We start from the raw sequence: 20,214 nt of genomic DNA on the forward strand, positions 1-20,214 counted from the left end.
TGCCGTCAATAAAATTCTGGGCCACATACTGACTGATGGCCGCCCATTCTTGCCTAATCAATGCTTGGAGTTTGCCAGAATTTGTGAGTTTTTGTTTGTCCACCCGCCTCTTGAGGATTGACCACAAGTTCTCAATGGGATTAAGGTCTGGGGAGTTTCCTGGCCATGGATCCAAACTTTTGAGGCTTTGTTTCCCGATTCACTTAGTTATCACTTTTGCCTTATGGCAAGGTGCTCCATCAAGCTGGGAAAGGCATTGTTCTTCACCAAACTGTTCTTGGATGGTTGGGAGAAGTTGCTCCCTTGGTTGAGAAGTGATAACATAGGAATATGTGGTCGTACATATTCAGCAATTCATGAATATATGCATGCTTATGTTACTTTATTTTTCCCTATATTGCAATGTAGAAAATATAGAAATGTTTAGGATAATATTTAGTATTAGTATAGTTGTGTGAGATGCAGCTGAGTCACATTGTTGAATGGTCTCAGGCCTGGAGAGGATTAGAGGCCTTCCCTCCCCTCTCCAAAGTAAATAGATGAATCCCTGTCGCATCAGTATTATGTTTAATATTTTATCCAAAGGTATTTTAAATGATGTATTAATAAGTATATAGAGATTGGTGTTTATTTCTATGTAGCTGTGATTAACTGCAGAGATATGGATAAGTTAGAACTTATGTCTTATTTTAGTTAAGACATATAACCAATTAGTACACAAGAATATATAGGATTTCAGTCCAGCGCTGTCAGAAAACGTAAAGGAAAGACTCTTACATCAAAACACTCTGATGAGGTATTCAAAACATGAGGTGTTCCCAAGGTTCAATATATTTCAATTTCTTATCTTCATCACTTCATAGTTAGACTCTCAAAGAAAGAAGGAACAAAAAATAGTGCAATATGTTCCACATATAAAACACAATTTGTATTCCAGATGCAATCTCAGGGTCAGTTGTGAGGGAAATACCGGTAGGATCCTTAGATGGAATGAGGTGCAGTGTTAGCGGTTCCGGATACCGAACACTGCTTTACAGGATACACCATTCTCCCAAACTCAACGTCCCTCTGGTCAACTTCCCACTTGATTAACGCGTTTCGGATATAGATATCCTTCGTCAGAAGCATAGTGGGATGTTGATCTACTGTGTCTTAAATACCTTTACTAATCTCCAAAAGTGTCCACACGCTTGCTCAATTCCGCTACTTCCGGAATCGTCAACACCGGAAGTCACGCGACCACGCAACGCGTGACTTCCGCCGAAAGCACACAGACCGAGATTCTCTCCAGAACCGGAAGCAACGCGTGCGCTCACCATCTCCTCCCCTGCTATACCACGTGTAGAAGAGGAAACATTCTCATTGCCATCTTGGAGAAGGGAAATATCCAGAAAATAACAAAACGGTCCTTTTTGCGTCGTAATAAACTGAGAAAATTTAATAAAATGCAATTGGATAGTCCATATTATTTCACCGGAGGTAGTCTTCTCACCAATTAAATATCCATTGAATGTCCATAAAGTTCAGTGCGGACAATACATGAAAGACATAAAAAAATAAAATAAAATTTTTTCTGTTTCTTTATTGACTATTTTGCTAAAACAGTCAATAAAACTTCCCTTTTGATGTACTGGGTAAAATGATGGTTTAAATGCAGATCCTGAACACTCTCCAGATCCCTCACCCTCTTCATTATCCCTGTCAATTAAAATCTTTTTGGGCAATACAACAAATTAATTTAAAGTTGGAGATCAAAAGATGTAGAACTTAGGTTAGCAAAAACTGAGATGAAATGGATCTACAAGCTCCAAACATTGGTACCAAAAGGATTAAATGGAGATTTTGAGATGAAGTGGTTTTAATAAGTCCAGTTTTTATAAATCTTGTTTTATGAGAAGTTGTTTATTCCCTTTTTAATGGTATTTATGTAAGTGGTTTTTTAGATTATTATCCTAATTTTTTTTTTTTATAACTTTCATGTATAGTCTGCAATGAACTTTATGGACATTCAATTGACTGTTGCACTTTATGGACATCTAATCGATTGTCCGCACTGAACTTTATGGACATTCAATGGATATTTAATTGGTGAGAAGACTACCTCCGGTGAAATAATATGGACTATCCAATTGCATTTTATGACATTTGTATTACGATGCAAAAAGGACCGTTTTGTTATTTTCTGGATATTTCCCTTCTCCAAGATGGCGATGAGAATGTTTCCGCTTCTACACATGGTAGAGCAGGGGAGGAGATGGTGAGCGCACACGTTGCTTCCGGTTCTGGAGAGAATCTCGGTCTGTGTGCTTCCGGCGGAAGTCACGCGTTGCGTGGTCGCGTGACTTCCGGTGTTGATGATTCCGGAAGTAGCGGAATTGAGCAAGTGTGTGGTCACTTTTGGAGATTAGTAAAGGTATTTAAGACACAGTAGATCAACATCCCACTATGCTTCGGACGAAGGATATCTATATCCGAAACGCGTTAAGCAAGTGGGACGGTGACCAGAGGGACGTTGAGATTGGGAGAATGGTGTATCCTGTAAAGCAGTGTTCGGTATCTGGAACCGCTAACACTGCACCTCATTCCATCTAAGGATCCTACCGGTATTTCCCTCACAACTGACCCTGAGATTGCATCCAATAGGTGATGCTATATGACTGTATTGTATTTGTCAAATGTGAGTGCATTTATTTGGAATACAAATTGTGTTTTATATGTGGAACATATTGCACTATTTTTTGTTCCTTCTTTCTTTGAGAGTCTAACTATGAAGTGATGAAGATAAGAAATTGAAATATATTGAACCTTGGGAACACCTCATGTTTTGAATACCTCATCAGAGTTTTTTGATGTAAGAGTCTTTCCTTTACGTTTTCTGACAGCGCTGGACTGAAATCCTATATATTCTTGTGTATTGTCTGTTATTAAGAGGCATGTAGGGAGTTTCTACAGGTATCAGTGACTGCAGCGTCTATTGCGCAGACTTCAGAACCATCTTTTGTATACATATAACCAATTAGTGTCTAGCACAGTGTTGGCTAACCTTGACACTCCAGCTGTTATGGAACTACATAACCCAGCATGCACTGCTACAGTTTTGCTATTAGGGCATGCTAAAACTGTGGCAGGGCATGCTGGGATATATAGTTCCACAACAGCTGGAGTGTCAAGGTTAGCCAACACTGGTCTAGCACGTATGAATAGTAAATAAATTAATATTCGCCATTTTGAATTTTGTGGGAGGTATGAACAGATTATAATATAAAGTATTGACCAGAGAGGGAGGGGGGAGCGGTTGGGGAACACTTAGAAGAAGGAGGAGGGAGCACACAACGAGGGTCTGCAGGGTGCCGTTGCCATACGTATGAAATTGGCTGACTGATGCTGCACCGGGTCACAAATTTATTTTACATTCCCTGCTGCTGCTAATATAACCTTTTGTTGAAACTCTGCATTGGCAAAATAAATGTATAATTACGTTGTCTTTAAGTAAAAGCATTGTCATTTATTTTAGTATATGTATTGGCATGAATTATTTAATTATCCTTTATAGCAAGTAAGGTTTATAAATAAATCTAGAACACATTCAACTCTCAATTTTGGTGCTGTGACTCGGATACACGCAGTTAACGCCCGCTGTATCGGTGATTGAGGGAGAGTGCACGGCTGTGAGTTGTTTTACTCATTTTTTTTTTAAAATACAGTATTTTTTTTTTCCCTCCCCTGGTCTTTGATATAGTGGTAAGTTAAACTGTGATGTATTAAATGAGTGTTTTGGATTTAATTATTCTTGTTAGAAGTTTTTTTTCCCCCCGTTATTTTGATAGTATGATTATAAGTGGAGTTCTGCAGCTTTCAGTAAATGGCGCTGGGACTCCTTCACAGTCTGGGCAGTGTGCCCAGAAAGTTATTTTCTGTCCTGCACAACATTTTCCCCTGAAATATGTTAAGTGTAAGATATTGATGGACTTTAAATTTGCAAATTGAGTGATTGTCTTTGCATTATTCTTTTTATTGGTACGGGATACTGGATTGGACAGACTGTTATGCTATAATAATTTCTTGAGAATGGAATGTTTTGAACTTGTAAGTATCAAGGAATTGCATTGATATTTATTTTTCTGCTCACTCTGAGAAAAAAAAAATTGCGCAAACTAGTTTTTATTTTTTCCCTCCCTGTTTTGTATGAAAGAGTGGCATATGATTGGTTGAATGGCGTATGTTTGGGTAATTGGCTGATCTTTACGACAGCAGAATTTGGTCAGAATGCTACCCAAATATTGCTTCGGCTTCCATTTGGAGTTAGAATATTCATAGTGAAAAAACACACTATAAGGCCATAGACAGCACTGTACGTAACATGAGTGAGTGATCCATGTCCCCCAATCCATCAAAATAAGGTTGTACATACTGTCACTGATCTTTCCTCATTCTCCCACCTTTCTCTGTTGGTGGAGACCCCTAATTAGGTAGTTAAAGTAGATGTGTTTTAATTGTTTGCATTTTGCTGTTAGATTTAGCAGTTTGATTAATATAGATCAGTTTCTGCTGATGTGTTATGATATATTATAAACTTGAGGTAATAGGCATTGGTGACAAGTGTTTTTTGGGATTTTCTTTATGGTCTTTTATGAAAGATGTGTGTATAGAGATGTGAATCTGGTTAGGTGAGCTTGCAGGATATTATAAACAAGGAAGAGAAGTCCACGTGGCTAGATAGTGTAAAATCGATCTGCAGATATTTAAAAAGCAAGATAATATTGATGTGAAGTGCTAAATCTGATAACGAAGGGCAGATAACCACAGTATAGCTACAAATCTGATGGCAGATTGTACAGGAAATGTGCTAAACCCTGATAACGAAGACAGGGAGGCACCAAGTAGATGTGTGCTGACCTGATAACGGTATGGCAGGTAACACATGAAGGGCGTATTGACCTGATAATGAAAGACAACTAACACGAGGGTAGGTTTTTGGGGTTTTCATCTTGACACACGTCACAATTTTGAAAGGGAAAAAAGTTAATCTCATTTGTTTTTTAAAGGGCAACCGTGTCTAAGTACTTGTATGGGATTGAAGAGAGTTCATGTACATGATAGAGGGTATGAGCAAGTGATTTGAGGGTGCAAAGGTTGATTGTAGCTTGATAAGCTACAGCGTATGGGGGAATGGCGCATGATGCACCTGGATGGTAATGGTTGTTTGAATGAAGGTGAGAAGGAATTGGTTTGGTGAAACGGTTAATGGAACCAGGGTAGTTTACCATGAAATCGTATAAGTATCCCATTAACAAACTTGTACTTAAGAAAGAATTAAGGTTTCTCATTGCAAGTGTAAAGCTTATTTGAGAAGCTGGAAGAGTGTTCCCGTTTCAAGGTCATAGAGATTGGCTATTTGAGAAAAAAAATGGAGTTTTATTTTGGCAGCAGAGAGAAAAGAAAAGGTAAAGATATTTCTTGTGCATGGCATCGAGTGAGTTGCCAGAAAGTTACGAGGGGAGTTATTTAAAAAAAAAATGTTTAGAGTTTTGCGACAAAGGATGGGGAATGAAGTTAGCATAATGCGGGATCTAGGGATAATAATAAAAAAATTAAAATGCATATGTGATTAGGAATGACAAGTATGTATGCAATTATGAAAGACTTGTATGATTATGAGAATGTGAATGTTGTTTCTAAATGGTCACCAGAACCTTTACCAATGTCTGGCACAATTATTTCTGTTTAAGAAGTTTTTTAAAGCAACAATTATTTTATTAAATTAGCCAAATTTATTTAATGAAACAATTGTAATTTTTTTTACAGTGTAGCAATAAGAAGCTACACAATGACACCTACAGTGTGGTATGGCAGTCAGCAGCACCCCATGCCCTCACAGCTCTTACCCTCATAGCTCTCCTCCTTTTTCCTCCCCCTGCCCTCTTCCCCAAACCCCCTTACCTTTCATTCTCCTGTTTTGTCTCTTTATTTTGTTTTATTGAAGATTTATACCTCAGGAGACTGCTGTCTCTGGTGATGACAATGCTGATGTAATGCTTAAGCTTATTGCTATATCTATGCTTGCTTATTTTAATCAATAATACCAAGATTTGTATCTTATAGACTATTGTCTCTGAAGCTAACTTAATGTCTAAGCTTACTGTTATAGCTATGCCTGTTTATTCTAATCAACAATTTGTTTATGACCATTCCCCAGAAGCGAACTGTTAGATCTGATTCAGCTGACTTAATTGATGATTATTACTGATGTCCGTGTCCTTCCTGCAACTAATATCACTATCCTTAGCAGGTTCAATGTGTCCTGGATACCTTACATTTATCTAACCATTTATTGTTTGTGAGTACTTCAGTTTCCTGATGAAGTGACCTGGATGTTGTCACAGAAATCTGTCATCATGTGCAGCATCATTCACAGCAAGGAAATTGTGCAGGAATGTGTGTCTAGATATAGTATCCAGTGGCGTAAAGAGGGTATTTGTAGCCCAGGGCAAATTTTAAAATGGAGCCCCCTCCCCCGCCAAAGGTGTGCTTGGCAAAAAAAAATGGGCGTGGGCACAAGGGGTGGGGTCACTTACACAATGGGGCTTTTTAACAGGACACATACCCATTTCTCATCACTCTTAACATTCCTTTACATATGCACCTTAACCCCTGTAGTGCTCCTTATACAGTCCGCTCTATGCTGTGCCCCCAGTAGTGGTCCCTCTTATGCAGGCCCACAATAGTGCCCCTTGTACAGTACCCCCAGTATCCAATGTCCTCAGTAGTGGTGGCTCTTATGCAGGCCCCCAGTAGTGGTCCCCCTTGTGCAGCTCCCCATTGGTTCCCCTTATACAGTGCCCCCAGTAGTGGTCCCCACTATCCAGTGCCCCTTGTAGTGGTCCTCCCTATTTAGTGCCTCCAGTAGTAAGCCCCTTATATAGTGCCCCCAGTAGTAGACCCCCCCCTTATGCAGTGCCCCTTATATAGTGCCTTCAGTAGCAGTCCCCCCTATGCAGTGCCCTTTATATAGTGCCTAAAGTAGTATTCCCCCCCTATGCAGTGCCCTTTATACAGTGGCCCCAGTAGTAGTCCCCCTGATTAGTGGCCCCAGTAGGTTTCCCCTAGTGGCACCCCCAATTAGTGAACCCCCCAGTAGTGGTTCCCAATTAGTGCCCCCAGTAGCACGTGCCCAGCTCACCCTGCCCTAGTTATGCCACTGATAGTATCCCATGTGGTGTTAAAGGTGACAGAGGTACACATTTTACAGGGAAGGTATTCCAAGCAATGTGCCAATATATAGGTATATAAAAAACAAAATTGAATGTGTAAATACTAACATTAAGCACAAAGTTAGCTAAGATGGGTATGGAGACTACCATGAGTTGGCTGGGGACTTTACCTCTGGTTTTGTATAGCATTCACATCACTCCAAAACAGCCACTTAACCTGTGCCTTATGAGCTACTTTTTGGAAAAATGCCTATGCTTATTGTAAGTCCAGCAACAGACTTGTCACTGTTATATGATTTAACTATGGACTATGTTATACAATTCTCACAGCATCTGAAGACGTTACAAGAAAAGCTTATGAAGAGACTTGCAGAGGGACTTTGTCATGGAGCCCAGCCTAGAGACTATGTAATGGTGAGAGATTTCTTATGTTCTGGTTGTCTCATAGATCGATGGCAAGGCCAGTTCCAGCTTCTGCTAACCACCTCGGTGTGGCTAAAAAGGATAATTGGATTCACGAAATCTCACTGCAAGACGGTTTCCGACCCGGCGGTGAGGTCAGTTAAAGCCAAAGAAGACGCAGATAATCACATTGACTGACTTAAATTTAACAACCTTATTTGATGATGGGCCTGATCAGAGCCACAGTTCAGACCAAGATAAGGTTCACAGAATCGTGGGACATTATTAGTAGTGTTCTGTGGATTGTGGACAAAGAAAAAGAAAGACGGCTAGGTGTGAACAAGCCTCTGTGTATCCATTAGTTGGGACAGTTATTTTTATTGCACTTTAAACATTTTTTTATAGTGCATGGGGGCTGACGAGGACTGTGTGGAGTTATCCTAGGGGTACTGCCCGGGTCATAGTGGTAGACTCCACTCCTAATTTGAAACCCATGATCATAAGGGAAAGGGTATTAACCACATTTAGAGCTAAACGAGAGAGCTTCAAGCAATAAAACGCTGAATTAAATGCAGCACACAATACCTTACAGCTGCAACTTCAGGATATTGTGTCACAATACAAACAGTATATGAGTTAAAGTGTTGTATATACATCACAAATTCTTCTGATGCAGAAGAAATAAAATAAAGGTTAAATTAAGTTACTTGGGTTAAAAATTAATTTGCTGAACAAATAAACGTGAAGGTGTAGTTCCCAACAGTTGGTTCACCTGGTTGAACCCCAGGAGCTAGTTCGCATGGGTTGGAAATTGGTTAAGCGATATGATGCACATATTGGGAAGGTTAATATTTTTTTTTTGTCATGATAATGTTGTTGACATATATATATATGAAATGATTCAAGTAGATGTTCCAATGCATTAAGAAGAAATCAGACGATGCAATTGATGGGAGATATGAACTTTCTTCTGAGTTGGGTTCAGAAGGTTCATGAGGATGGAACTGATAACACAGGAATATGTAGTCGTACATATTCTTCAGCAATTCACAAATATATGCATGCTTATGTTACTTTATTTTTCCCTATATTGCAATGTAGAATATATAGAAATGCTTAGGATGATATTTAGTATTAGTATAGTTGTGTGAGATGCAGCTGGGTGGCATGTATTGAATGGTCTCAGGCCTGGAGAGGATTAGAGGCCTACCCTCCCCTCTCCAAAGTAAATGGATGAATCCCTGTCGCATCAGTATTAAGTTTAATATTTTCTCCAAAGGCATTTTAAATGATGTGTTAATAAGTATATAGAAATTAGTGTTTATTTCTATGCAGGTGTGATTAACTGCAGAGATATGTATAAGTTAGAACTGATGAGGCAGCCATTTCTTTTAATGGTTCAGCCATAGAAAGAATTGTAGCCTGTGCAAAACAGCAGACAAGTCTTAGTTTTATATACCAAAAGTTAAAATCAAGATAGCATTTGTCTGCAATAGTCAGAGGTGAAGGCTAGATGAGCAATGATGACATGGGAACAGAAAGATAACATATTATAATGTCAATATTTTAGTTAAGACATATAACCAATTAGGGTCTAGCACGTATGAATATTAAATGAATTAATATTCACCATTTTGGATTTTGTGGGAGATATGAACAGATTATAACAAAGTATTGACCAGAAAGGGAGGGGGGAGGCAGTCTGAGGACAGAAGAGAGGGAGCACATCGAGGGTCTGAAGGGGGTGCTGATACGTATGTATGAAATTGGCTGATTGGTATGCTGCACTAGGTATCACAAATTTTACAAGTATTCCTACTGTTGCTAAAATAACCTAAGTGTTATGTTTTTTTTGTTGCAACTCTGCACTGGCAAAATACATGTATGATTAAGCGGTCTTTAAAAGTAAAAGCATTGTCATTTATTTTAGAATCTGTGTTGGTGTGAATTATTTCGTTATCCTTTATAATAAGTGAGGTTTATAAAAAAATATATAGAATAAATCGTGTTATCAGAAGCAACCCCACACACGAATGGTCTCATCACTTTTTCCAGCAAAGCATCCTAAGTGGCTCAGGGAACAAAACATCGAAATTTTGAGTCCATGGCCAGGAAACTCCCCAGACCTTAATCCCATTGAGAACTTGTGGTCAGTCCTCAAGAGGCGGGTGGACAAACAAAAACTCACAAATTCTTGCAAACTCCAAGCAATGGATTAGGCAAGAACAGGCGGCCATCAGATCGTATGTAGCCCAGAATTTGATTGACAGCATGTCAGGGAGAATTGCAGAGGTCTTGAAAAAGAGGGGTCAACACTGCAAATATAGACTCTTTGCATAAACTTAATGTAATAGTCAATAAAAGCCTTTGACACTTATGATCTGCTTGTATTATTACTTCAGTATACCATACCAACATCTGACAAAAAGGTCTAAAAACACTGAAGCAGAAAACTTTGTGAAAACCAATACTTGTGTCATTCTCAAAGCTTTTGGCCATGGCTGTACACAGGCTAAATAGCATGAATTACTGTACTACAAGCAAAGAAAATTAGGAATCTCAGTACATACATTTCAACTCACGTTGTCATAACGTAGCACATCGTGCTGTTCATGTGCATATTTATGCACATAACCACACAATATGCAAGGGGTATAGCAAGACCTATGGGGGCACCATAGCAAAATTTCCACAGGGGCCCCCTGCAGGGCCCACTCATCTCCCTGAGCCCTGTGCGCTACTGCAGGGCAGCACATCTCCATCTTTCCCCACTGAGGACGGGAGGAGGAATGGCCAGGGGTGCAGCCATGGCACCAGTTAAAGATCGATGGCAATAATGGATTATGGCCACATTAAACACTAATACCCATTATAATTTAGTGTTCCTGTTAGGCTGTTTTAGCGGGGTGCCGCGCCCTGCCCTATATCTAAAAAGCAGAAAGCATCCTGTCTTTCTTAGCGGCGCCCCGCTAAATCAGCCCGCGGGTCGCAGTGTCCCACGAGTGGGGAAAACTGCAGCATAGCGGCCACTGCCCGACATCTAGTTACACTGAAAACAGTGCTTGGGAGCAGCCCAACATGTCCGTAAGCGCCGGGCATGGCCCCAAGAGTGACTAAGAGAGGACGCATCTTAAAGACGCCCCCTTTTCAGACCTAGAGTGAACACTAATAATTAGGGAGTAGCACACTGGTGAAAATAGAAAAGCCAGGCCCAATAGTACTACCACCTGCACCCACTGTAGAAGATCATGGAAAAAACAAAATTATATAAAAGTTTGCATGACGGGCCGAGATGGATTTTCCCAAATGAGTTTACAACCTGAGGAGGTGCGGGAAACACTCGAACCACATTGTTGTGGAATAACAATTGTGGCTGATATTGCATAAAGTGTGCACTTCTCTATTGTGAGGTACAGTAGAAGCATTATTAGCCACCAAAATTATGTAGCTAAAGGCAACTTGTAATTTTGCATATTATTATTAATGGCGATTTGGGGCCATATTCAATTTGCTGCGAAAAGCAGTTTTCAGCGAAAATGCTTAGCAGATGACATCATTTCGCCAGCGGAAATTTATCCCCGTATTCAATTGTGGGGACTTTTCGTCGGTGCGAAAACGCAATGCAATGTACCCGGCGGAAAAGTTTCGCCTATGAATAGCTGTCGGAATAAAGTACAGAATTGCGATTTTGGGGTGCAAAGGTGGGGAAACCACCCTGCCCCCTTAGAACAGGTCCCCAAAGGTAAACTGCGTAAAAAAAACCTAAATAAAAAAAAAACACCCAAAAAAATGGACTTTGAAAAAGGGGGCAAAAAAGTTCAAAGTTGGGGTACAAACTTAAAAAGTAGCAAAACAGACTTTAGAGGGGTCTACAAGTATGGGGGAGGTGTATTTTTGTTTGCAGGTGCTTGCTGAAGGTGCGTTAACGCTTTTTGAGACCTCACTTTTGCAATTTTTAACCATGCTTGCATCCATTTTCAAGTAACCCAAATTTGCTGGTACTAGTTATTTTCACCAAAAAAAACCTGCTAAATGCTATTCTTCACCACTTGTGCAAAGACACTAATTAGCAGCTAATGAGAGCATTTAAGTACCCAAAAAAGCTTCAGCAGGACTATCGTGATCTCCAGTGTTAGTGGATCTTTTGGGGGGTGTCAGGCTGATTTCCCCAAATCAGACAGCACTATTCGCCTGTTTGAGTTTCACTGGGACGAGTGTTCGCATCCTTTGGAATTGAATACGGGGACGCATAATACTTTTTCTCATGTAAAACCAGCGATGTCGGGCAAAAATTCAACATGCAAAAAGTATGTGACTTTTTGCATCTAATTTAATACGGCCCATGGTTGAAATAAGGAGACCGTGACAGATACTGGAGAGATGAACAGGTCATTGCAGATTCTTATACAGCCTCATGACAATTACACTAACCAAATGGAGAAGGCTCTTGTTTTCATATGGCACAGGTGTCTGGTTGGTTAATAAAATAGGACAGTAGTTCCACATTACGCATAGTGAAGAAATGCCTAAACAAACATTGAGCCCAGCTGCCAGGTACCTCCAATACTGTGGATCTTCATTACCAGCTGTAATTCAGTTTAAAGTGTTACTAAACAAAATCTTTAAATCTTCAATTAGTAGTAGTGTATTTTTCCAATTACACAAGGTATATTGCATGTGTAAATTATATTTGAATTAGATAGATCTATCTATCTATAGCTCAACTGTTCTAAAGTGAGGGGGATACATAAGTAGCATATTTGATAAATGTGCTCCTTCAATCTGTGTAATGTAGACTTAAAGACAAAGGTCTGGGCGGGCATGCTGATTAGAGATTACACTGTAATTTGAAGATGGCACATCTGAGAGAAGGAAGTGCTTCACGTGGAGATTTATACGGGTGTCATGGTGCATTAGTGGAAGTAGTTTAGGTGGGAGTAGTATAAGCTTTAATAAAAGTTATCAAAGTGTTTAAAGATTTTAAGCTAGTATGACAGCCAGATTGAATAAGGGACTCCAATAAATGGGAGATGACAAGATGTGCAGTAGATGGGAATGAGAGATGGTGAACACAGACAAGACGCAGGGGTGTGAGGGGGGGGGTGTTGTAATTTTAATTGAATTATAGAAGACATGGTGCAAGTGCAGGGATTTGCAATATTGTGACATATGTGGAGCACCATTACTCAGAGAATATGCAAAAACTGTACGAAAATGTTAAGTTATAAAAAGTAACGTTCTTAGAAAGATCAGTGGTAATCCTATGATCAGGTGTACTCCACCCTTTGAATGTTTGCCCAGAGTAAAATGCATCACACCTGATTTACTCATAGCTTATGCGTAGGGCTTTCTGCACTCAAGACTTCCTGTCCTGGCATTTTGGAGTGGACGCCATGCAAAATGTATACAGGCATATATGCTCAAGTAAAGGAGCTATATAGTGGCTGACCACCAATCATGTACTGCCGAATAGAGCATGATCATCTTCAATTTTTGTGGTATGTCTCGTGCCACAAATCAACTATAAACACACAAGTGAACTAAAAATATTGTTATAGGAGGTGAGTGCTACACATTTGCAATGATCTGCAGAAATGAATAGGGAATAAAGTATTTTTATTGAATAAAAGGCACAGGGCCTCTTCTGCCAGTGTATATGCCACAATGTGAAATAAAAAAAAGGGGGAGTGCAGTATAATCAGGTTGGTCTTTATATAAGGGAACCTGATTGTCAGTCAGATTGGGACTACACAAGTCTTGGTGTGTAAGGGATAGATAGTTCAATGTCTCTCACACGGTGATGTTGTAGAAACAGTGAATGTCACCGGTGGATGGGGTATTGTCCAGCCTGTGTAGATCTTGGTACGCGGTGTCTCTTAGTATGTGTCTGGTGGGGCAGCGTCCCATATCCCCCAGGTGCAATACTTACCGGCAAGCCGGGATTGGTTGGCGAACGGTGCTAACTTTAAAGCTGCAGTGCAGCAGAGACCCAATGCTCCGTGGCCCCGGCTCCGTTCCAGCCGCAGTGTAGCTAGAGAGGGAAGCAGAAGAACAGAGACGAGGACTACGAAGAGGACATCGCTCACCTGGAGGTGAACAAGCAAAGGACGCCGAGGGTAAGTATATTATTATAAAATACTTATTCCCCATTCATTTATGCAGATCATTTCAAGTGTGTAGCGCTCACCTCCTACAACAATATTTATGCTTATGATTGGGCTGGGTTCCATATAGAGGTTAGCAGCAAGCACCAAAACCCTCCATGCAACCCATATTGGTAGCGCAGGTCTCCCATCTTCCCCAATATACACAAGTGAAGTAACCCTGCATTTTTTTGGTTAATATATTGCCATCTTTGATTACAATATAGCTATAATCTAAAGGCAATTGTATTAATGTTACGTGTAAAAGAGTTTATGGAGCTATGTCTTCCTATTGCAAATGGTATTATACCCGGATTTAAGAGGGATATTCCATTCTATGCCTTATTACTGTAACTTCAAATATCCTAATTATCTATACTAGGCGATATGGGATAATGTATTTTAGTTATGATCGTATAAGATGTTTTAAGTGAATTTTAAAAGGTGGCAAGTGTGTACAAGTGTATCAAAAAAGTATCGTCTTTAGGTTCTATCTAACCATTGTGACAGGTGCACTGTATTAGAGAGCATTTTTAATAAGTACCTTATGGATCCAAAGCACCACCTTCTGGCAGCCAAGTATATGAAGTCCTCTTCATCTGGCTTCCACCAGGGAATCTCAAACACCATAACGCCACATAATCATAAGAGCAGCTTTTACTAGTCAATTTGAATTGCTGAGAGGAACACATACACCAAGCACGCCTCCTATGAAGGTAGCTGATCTATAAGGTACTAAATAGATGAACTCTACCCGAGAAGGCATGTATATAGTATATTCATTAAGTATTCCAGGCAAACCTAAAGGGTTGGTTTTGTAAACAATAGCTTCCCTACCACCATTAAAGGTCCTAGAAAAGGTGTGCTGCCATCAGTTCAAAGCACTGGTCCAGAGGCTCCCCAACAATTCAAGTTTTAGAGATATCCATGGTTGAGCACAGCTGACTTAATACCTCAGTCAATTTGATTTAACCACCTGTGCTCAACCATAGATATCTCTAAAACCTGAACTGTTGGGGAACCTTGAGGACCGTGTTTGGGAACCTCTGCGCTACTCTATGACATTCTGGAACGATCCTTCTGTTCAACTTCATTGGTCCAGGATTTTACTTCTTCGCCCAGCTTTTGCTTCAAAAGCACACAAACAAGATTTCTGCATACATTTATCTGCATGGTTTTATTATTGTTTTCCAGCAATAATTCATGAAATAAAAATAGCAAATCCTCTTGCATTTGGCATAGTCTTTTTGATATTAGTCCAACCAAAGAAAATGGGAGGGTAAACAGAACGGAGCAAGAGGTTTCGGAAACAAACAGAAAAAAATAAAAACCACAATGAAAAGTAGAACTGTAGTTTTGTGGAGCAGCTTCCACTACTTGGTTTGGTGAGTAAGACATTCAGGAACTGAACATAAAAAGGTAGAGCGACAGCTCCTTTCTCCAATACTTTCACTGGTGCTGTTGGGGAGCTATAGGAATCTGCAGAACATTAAAATAAAAAAAATAAAAAAATAGGGTGTTGAAAGCAGTTGCGTACCCAGTTGCAAAGATACTGCATTAATGCCAACTCTGAAACAGTTGTTGGTCATATTGTGCAATCTGTTTTTTTATGTGAGCCAGTTTATTGTGGAGATATTCACAGCGGTTCTTCTCTTCACTGTATTTTGGATTGGACTGTAAGACAAGAGTGAAATGCTAAATTAATTGCAGACATTGTTCTATTTAATAGGGTGACACACAAGACATTTACATACAGTACATTCAAGTACGAACATTTTCTATAAATTTTTTTGTTTTCCTGGTGTCCAAGTCTTAACCACTTGCCTGGCAGTACCATGAGATGCAGCCAGGACTGCGTTACCTGACCAGGCCGCATCTCATGCGTTAGTGCTGCATGTCCAGATCTCCCTTGTGTAATGGAGGAAATCCATTCTACACATGTGCAGAACAGAATTCCTCCTCCTCCTCCTCCTCAGGCCCCCTGGGAGCGATGTGGCAGTCTAACTGCTGACATCACTCCCAATATCGCACCCCAGAATGCCAGGGATTTTGCACCTATAGTAAAAGTGTGAGTTAGGGAACATAGTTCCCCACCTTGCACCGGTAAGCTGATCTGAGTGTGCAGAGATCAGCTGAACAGGCGGGACTGATGATCAGCTCCCCCTGCACCACGCTCTGCAAAAAGGGGGTATACAGTGCCTTGCAAAAGTATTCACCCCCTTGGATTTACCTTTTTGGGTAAATTACAACCTGTAATTTATGTATTTTTTTAATCTGAAGTTTATGTGATGGATCTGCACAAATAGTCTAATTTGGTGAAGTGAAATGAGAAAAATACATATAAAAAAAGAATCTTTACATATGCACATGACAATTTTCAGAATTTTATTTATAATCGCCCCCTTTGCTATGAAGCCCCTCAAAAGTTCTGGTGCAACCAATTACCTTCAGAAGTCACATACTTAGATTTCACAGATGTGGACTTCATTTCACTAAGTGTCACATGATCTGTGTAAACACACCTTTTCTGAAAGGCCCCAGAGGCTGCAAAACAACTAAGCATGATGCATCACACCATGAAGACCAAGGAGCTCTCCAAACAAGGTCAGGGACAAAGTTGTTGAGAAGTACAATTCTGGGTTGGGTTATAAAAAAAATATCCAAATCTTTGATGATTCCCCAGAGCACCATAAAATCCATCATCTTCAAATGGAAAGAACATGATACCACAACGAACCTTCCAAGAGAGGGCCGCCCACCAAAACTCACAGACCGGGCAAGGAAGGCATTAATCAGAGAGGCAGCACAGAGACCAAAAGGTAACCCTGAAGGAGCTGCAGAGTTCCACAGCAGAGACTGGTGTATCTGTACATGTGACGACAATAAGCCGTACACGCCATAGAGCTGGGCTTTATGTTAGAGTGGCCAGAAAAAAAGCCATTACTTAGTGATAAAAATAAGAAGACACGATTTGAGTTTGCCAAAAGGCATGTGGGCGTCTCCATAAACGTATGGAGAAAGGTGCTCTGGTCAGATGAGACTAAAATTTTACTTTTCAGCCAACGCTATGTCTGGCGCAAACCCAACACATCCCATCACCCCAAGAAGACCATCCCCACAGTGAAACATGGTGGTGGCAGCATCATGCTGTGGGGATGTTTTTCAGTAGCAGGGACTGGGAAACCGATTCGAGTCGAGGGAAAGATGGATGGTGCTAAATACAGGGATATTCTTGAGCAAAACCTGTTTCAGTCTGCCTGTGATTTGAGACTGGGAAGGAGGTTCACCTTACAGCAGGACAATGACCCAAAGCATACAGCAAAGCAACACTCGAGTATTTTAAGGGGAGACATTTAAATGTGTTGGAATGGCCTAGTCAAAGCCCAGATCTCAATCCAATTGAGAATCTGTGGTCAGACATGAAAATGGATGGTTTCCGCTTGTGAATAGCAAACATGAAGGAGCTGGAGCAGTTTTGCCTTGAGGAATGGGCAAAAATCCCAGGGGCAATATGTGGCAAGCTCAGAGAGACTTATCAAATGCGACTTGCAGCTGTAATTGCCGCAAAAGGTGGCTCGACAGAGTACTGACTTTAGGGGGGGTGAATAGTTATGCACGCCGAAGTTTTCTGTTATGTTGTCCTAAATGTTGTTTGATTCACAATATAAAAAAAAAACCCACAACTTCAGTGGTAGGCATGTTCTGTGAATGAAATGATGCAAACCTTCAAACAATCCATTTTAATTCCAGGTTGTGAGGCAACAAAACATGAAAAAATGCAAGGGGGGGGGGGTGTGTGAATACTTTTGCAAAGCACTGTATATACTGTACACACTATATAGACAAAAGTATTTGGCCACACCTGCTAATTATTGAATTGAGGTGTTTCAATCAGACCAATTGCCACAGGTGTATAAAATCAAGCACCTAGCCATTTGCAAACATTTGTGATACAAAATGGGTCAATTTGAAGAGCTCAGTGACTTCAAGCGTGGTACTGTGATAGGAAGCCACCTTTGCAATAAGACAGTATATGGAATATCCAGCAGGGATGAAATTTCACGGTCAACTGTAAGTGATATTATTAGAAAGTGGAAGCATTTAGGAACAGCAACTCAACCACGAAGCAGAAGACCATGTAAAATCACATCAGGGTCAACAACTGCCAAGGCGCATGGTGCCTAAAAGTCACCAACGCTCTGTTGATTCCATAGCCAACGAGTTCCAAACTTCCACTGGCATTAACGCAAGCACAAAACCTGACGAACTTGACAGGCCCACACAGAGCCCTGACCTCAACCCCCATTGAGTGTGTGTGTGTGTATAATATATACAGTCCGGTGCATAAATATTGGGACATTGACAGAATTTTCATATTTTGGCCTCTATTCACCACCACAATGGCTTTGAAATTAAACAAACAAGATGTGCTTTAACTGCAGACTTTCAGATTTAATTTGAGGGCAATTACATCCAAATCAGGTGAACAGAGTAGGAATTACAACGGTTTCTATACGTGCCTCCCAAGATCTCACCTCGTGGGGTATCAATGATCTTGAGAATGGTGAGGGATCAGCCCAGAACTACACAGGGGGGCCTGGTCAATGACCTCAAGAGAGCTGGGGCCACAGTCACAAAGGTTACCATTAGTAACACACTGTCGTCATGGATTCAAATCCTGCAGCGCCCGAAAGGTCCCCCTGCTTAAGCCAGCACATGTCCAGGCTCGTCTAAAGTTTGCCCGTGACCATCTGGATGATCCAGGGGAGGATTGGGAGAATGTCATATGTCAGATGAGACCAAAATAGAACTTTTTGGTATAAACTCCACACGCCGTGTTTGGAGGGAGAAGAATGATGAGTGGCATCCCAAAAACACCATACCCACTGTGAAGCATGGGGGTGGAAACATCATACTTTGGGGATGCTTTTCTGCAAATTGGAGAGGATGACTGATCCGTATTACGGAGAGGATGAATAGGGACATTTATCGTGACATTTGGGGAAAAACCTCCTTCCCTCAGTAAGAGCATTGAAGATGCAACATGGCTGAGTCTTCCAGCATGACAATGACCCCAAATACACCGCCTGGGCAACTAAGGAGTGGCTCCGTAAGAAGCATTTCAAGGTCCTGGATTAGCCTAGCCAGTCTCCAGTCCTCAACCCAATTGAAAATCTGTGGAGGGAGTTGAAAGTCCGTGTTGCCCGGCGACAGCCCCAAAACATGACACATCTAGAGAAGATCTGTATTGAAGAGTGGGCCAAAATACCTGCTGCAGTGTGTGCAAACCTGGTCAAGAACTACAGGAAACGTTTGACCTTAATTGCCAACCGAGAATACTTTACAAAGTATTGAGTTAAACTTTTTGATTCTCCAAAATATTTTTTTTCCGAAAGAATATACAAATAAATTGTTTAAAAATCATACAATGATTTCTGAAATTTTTTGTTCTGATTCTGTCTCTCACAGTTAAAGTGTACCTATGATGGAAATAACAGACCTCATCTTTTAAAGTGCAACACCTTACACAATCGGTGGCTGTCCAAATACGTGTGCATAATATATATACATATATACACACATACATATATACATATACACACATATATATTATATACACAAATTAAGCCCTCATCACGCTCTTAAACTGGTTCAGCTGCACCAATTAGGTGGACCTCTGCTAGTAGAGGACCTAAATATGGAAAAGAGGGGGTACTTTTGGTGCACTACAACTCTGAATATTAATTGAATAGGAGAAATTTCAAACACTTAGGGGGATTTATTGCAATATTAGCTGCTGTTCAAACACAACCTTCTAGTCACTCTTCAAATCACTATTTGTTTATGTTTTGGATATTATTCATAAAATAAAAGCCCTATGGCAGCCCATAATTCTTATACCTGAATATTTTAATATTTTAGTCCTGGCGACCAAGGAAGCTCTATTTTACCAGCGGGTGGCCGACTTCCCGCAGTGGCAGCTGTAGCTCACTCCTGAGCTCTGGCATCTGGCTCCCCCCATGGGCACTATTGGAGAGACGTCATGACGCCTCTCCCATAGTTCCGAGGAGCAGTGGACGCAGAATCGAGGCTTAAGGTAAGTTTTCGTGGTTTTTTTTTTTTGTGTGTGTTCGCGCGGCACTATTACAGGGGGCTTACAACTGGGGGCATTACTATTGGGGGAAATTTTACAGGGGCATTACTACAGGAAGCATTACTTTTGGGGGCACTACTACAGGGGCTGGTATGGGCATGTTGCAGAATCTGATGACCATTAAAGAGGCATGTGTGGTGATTTGATGGCATGTGGGGAGGTTGATGGGCACTGAAAGGGCATGTGTGGTGGTCTATACAAGCTTTCATATATTTTGGTAATGGACGATGGTCTGGCTCCTAATCTTTTAAGATGGCTCCTAGATTTTACAAAAATTTGTCGAACCCGGATGTAGACTTTTCTA

The 20,214-nt window shown here is 40.6% G+C and overlaps 1 protein-coding gene across 1 annotated transcript in view; it reads right to left on the reverse strand.

The window, feature by feature from the left end:
* Positions 1–14,929: 14,929 nt before the first annotated feature.
* Positions 14,930–20,214, reverse strand: part of ELL (elongation factor for RNA polymerase II) — a 106,919-nt gene continuing 101,634 nt past the window's right edge. The window contains exon 12 of the mRNA XM_088468947.1: positions 14,930–15,430. Within this exon, the coding sequence (XP_088325073.1) occupies positions 15,314–15,430 (117 nt within the window). The 3' untranslated portion in view covers positions 14,930–15,313. The remainder of the gene's footprint in view (positions 15,431–20,214) is intronic.

Source organism: Taudactylus pleione, unplaced genomic scaffold, assembly GCF_031769625.1.
Source record: "Taudactylus pleione unplaced genomic scaffold, aTauple2 ptg000087l, whole genome shotgun sequence".
NCBI classification, from domain to species: Eukaryota; Metazoa; Chordata; class Amphibia; order Anura; family Myobatrachidae; genus Taudactylus; species Taudactylus pleione.